Source organism: Sinocyclocheilus rhinocerous, unplaced genomic scaffold (assembly GCF_001515625.1).
Source record: "Sinocyclocheilus rhinocerous isolate Xijiao unplaced genomic scaffold, SAMN03320098_v1.1 scaffold721, whole genome shotgun sequence".
NCBI lineage: Eukaryota > Metazoa > Chordata > Actinopteri > Cypriniformes > Cyprinidae > Sinocyclocheilus > Sinocyclocheilus rhinocerous.
The window spans coordinates 341,807-345,438 of NW_015656165.1; the positions used below are offsets into that span (position 1 = coordinate 341,807).

Consider the following 3,632-nt stretch of genomic DNA (forward strand, 5'->3'; position numbering starts at 1 on the left):
AATTTTTTATTAGTAATATGCATTGCTAAGAACTTCATTTGGACAACTTTAAAGGTGATTTTCTCAATATTTTGATTTTTTTGCACCCTCAGATTCCAGATTTTCAAATAGTTGTATCTCGGCCAAATATTGTCCTATCCTAACAACCCATACATCAATGGAAAGCTTATATATTCAGATTTGAGATGGTGTATAAATCTCAATTTAAAAAATGTAACCCTTATGACTGGTTTTGTGGTCCAGGGTCACATATATATAATCCAATCCTGGAACAAGAATACAATCCACACAAATAAATCAGCTTGGAACACACATACTGTACAGGACCAACGACCGACCAATACAACTGAAACACAGGGGTTTATTTAGTCACTGTATGTATGAATTGCATTTGCCTGTATTGCCTTTATTCATTTTTGAATAAAGTATTAGATTATCACATCATTGACCCATTAATCCTGCACCTTTATATTTCTTTTTTCATTTACAGTACATCACTAACTGTCACACTTACAGAAATGTAACATTCGTTTTTTTAAGGCGCAGTGCCAATTCAATCAGCAGGAATTATGGGCCAGGCAGCTTTTTCAGCTGCTTTGTTTATGCAGTTGTGCAAATACTCTAATCACACTGGTTGGACACCTCTGTGATTAGGGATACTAGCCTTGCTCTCTTTTGTGCCTGCTGCCGTCAGCCTTCTATGGTTACAACTAATACAGCTGCATGCGGAGAAAGCCATTTGCATGTCATTTACATACACCACTGCCACATAACAGAGATCCATTTAGCGTGGATAATACATACACCATGCATGAACATAAAAGCACTTTAAAAGTCATATTGCCTCTAATGCAAACTCTCTGTAGATCCATTTTGGGGATTGACTGACATGGGCAGTATGAACTTGTAAGCAATATGACAATTCTTTAAGAATTCTTATTGTCGTCCATAGAAAAAAGAGATTCTTTTGAAGCACAATATGCCAGAATTTTCATATTTGGGTGAACACACTGATTGTGAAACGTGACTGTCTGACTGACCTGTGCCAGAGAAGTGGAGCGTGATCGAGAGCTCTCTGCGCTGGGTCTGTCCGCTGGCCGTGAGCCCTGGTTGGATGTGCATTTGTAGCAGCTCCACGAGTACTGCCTCTCGCTCAAAACACCCACCTCTTTACGCTGAAGACACTGGCAGTGGTACAGGTGTCCACAGCTACACATGAAATAAGAGTTCAGAATGATGCTAATCCTGGTCTGTTTGTGTAGTAAGTTTGGGCAGAGTGCTACAACAGCTCGTTAAGTAAGAAATATGGGACTCAAATAAGGCATCAGAACAGGGCGACCAATGGCAGATATAATGCTAATATTAATAATAGAGGTCTCACAATAACTATGATATTTAAGAAATTAAATATTGATATCACATTAATATTACACATACGATAATACTGTAAATACTCCAGCACCAGTAATGTTCTGGTTGACACTTCCAAATAGTGGTTGGTTGTATTGCACCTTAACACTGGTTGGCAGCTGTCATAAACTGGAAAAAAAGGTAGAAGGTACAGTGTGGAGCTACTACTGCCACATAAAATCACACTGGAGGAGATGACCAGACAAGGAGGAGATGACCAGACAAGGCGGGATGTTAGAAACCCCAGTCTGCAGGAAGTGTTGATCCACAGTAAAGTTTTTTGTACAGTTATGGTCACAAAATCTCTTTACCTTTCTACACTTATACTTTAAGTTACATTCATTGGCCAACAAAAAAGAAAACACAAAATAAACAAATTTAAAGATGAATTTGACTGATAGCATTATTTATTTACTTTTTTTTTTTTTTTAAGAATTTGTATAGATAATGAAATAATATAGTTATCATAAATTATTTTTGTGTGTACCTGAAGATAATGATCTCCTCCTCGCTCTCTTGCCGTCTCTTGTACTGCTGTAAGCAGATGTTGCAGTGGTACTGTCTTGGGTGAAGCCCTCTACTGACCGCCTTGCGCAGGTGTGACAGAGACCAGTGAAGATCTGAATTCAACAGATTTGTGGTCGTCTCCAACAAAGTCTGAGAGATAGAAAGAAGTAGTAAAGTAAACCACTGCAAAGGTTTAAAGAAAAAAAAAAACTGAGTTATGGCACAGAGGTCAGCACACATACTCCACGATTCTGCTCATTCAGATGAAACAGGTTTGAGTCTAGGCTGTGATGTGTCCTGACTCAACATCCCCCCTTCTCTTCCCAAAAACGTCCTGCCATACAGTATTATACTGCACTGTAAAAGGCAAAAACTTGTGCTAATGCTGATCCTATTTGTACTTTTTGATGTGTTCAAATTTTGGTTGCATGGACAAAATTTATTAAAGAATATAAAAAATATGTTCATTTGTGTTACAAGAAAAAAGAAAAGAAATATTTATGAGGGAATTTTCATTTTTAGGTGAACTATTAAGTAAACTTCACAACCGTTATAATGTAAGTAGTGCACCTGCATATTATAAGCACACTTAGAACTTTACAGAAACTGCAGCATATTTCATCAGAAATGGCACGTGTACAGCGCCATTCACAAAGATCTACACATCCCTCACAACTTTGCATTTCTGTTAATTAAATATTTTGATTTGGTTATGCTTTCAGCTACAAATAAGTGCCTAATACTAAACGCATTTTACCATATCTAAATACATTTTAAAATGGCCGTGAAAGCCATTATATTTTATCTTCTAAACAGCTTACAGGAAATGATGAACAGCTACAGTTTCTAACAACATACAACTTTCCTGATGGTTTAACATAAAATCTTGATGTTAATTTAAAAAAAAGTAAATTTTAAGATACGTGTCAGATATCCTATTTCAGTTTAATTCATGAGGGAACACATTTATTCATCCACAACCACAGGCAATGGAAGAATTACCCCATAACGAATGAAATTATCAGGACTGAAACCAGAGGCATGTGAAACGACTCAGAATCTCCCTTAAACGTTTCTTTTCTATCACAATCAAATACTGTATCTTTTCAAATTTGTGAAATGGATTAACACTTGAGCTTGTGCTGACATTAAATTGGGTCAGTTTATTTTCATGAGTGGAAGAATCTCTGCTAATCTACTACAGTCTCCTCACCAGAGGCAATGTGTTTCAGCAAGGTCATATAAAAAGACTGAAGAGTGGGAGAGGAGAGAAAGAGGGAGAGAGGGGGAGAGAAAGAGGGAGAGAGGGAGAGAGAGAGAGAGAGGCTTTATGTATGTTCATTTTGCTGTTGGTGCAGCATTTTGAGTATTACACACACAAACAAACACACAAGCCATACTGTACACATGCCTGCAAACACACACACACAGGTTTGTTTTTGTGAAAAGTGGGGACATCCCATAGGCGTAATGGTTTTTATACTGTACAAACTGTATGTGCTATTGCCCTACACCAACCCTACACCTAAACCTACCTCTTACAGGAAACTTTGTGCTATTTCAGATTTTCAATACACTCCATTCTGTGTGATTTATAAGCGTTTTGAAAAGTGAGGACATGGGGTAATGTCCTGAAAAGTCACCTTCTCCTTGTAATACCTATGTCATACCCTTGTCATTATACAAATGTATGTCCTCATTTGTCACAAAAACGC

The 3,632-nt window shown here is 37.4% G+C and overlaps 1 protein-coding gene across 1 annotated transcript in view; it reads right to left on the reverse strand.

Moving 5' to 3' along the window:
* vps8 (VPS8 subunit of CORVET complex) overlaps positions 1 to 3,632 on the reverse strand; it is a 122,132-nt gene that overhangs the window by 23,568 nt on the left and 94,932 nt on the right. The window contains exons 41-42 of the mRNA XM_016527229.1: positions 1,898 to 2,067; positions 1,041 to 1,209 (exon numbers count right to left, since the gene is read on the reverse strand). Coding sequence (XP_016382715.1) covers positions 1,041 to 1,209; positions 1,898 to 2,067 — 339 coding nt within the window. The remainder of the gene's footprint in view (positions 1 to 1,040; positions 1,210 to 1,897; positions 2,068 to 3,632) is intronic.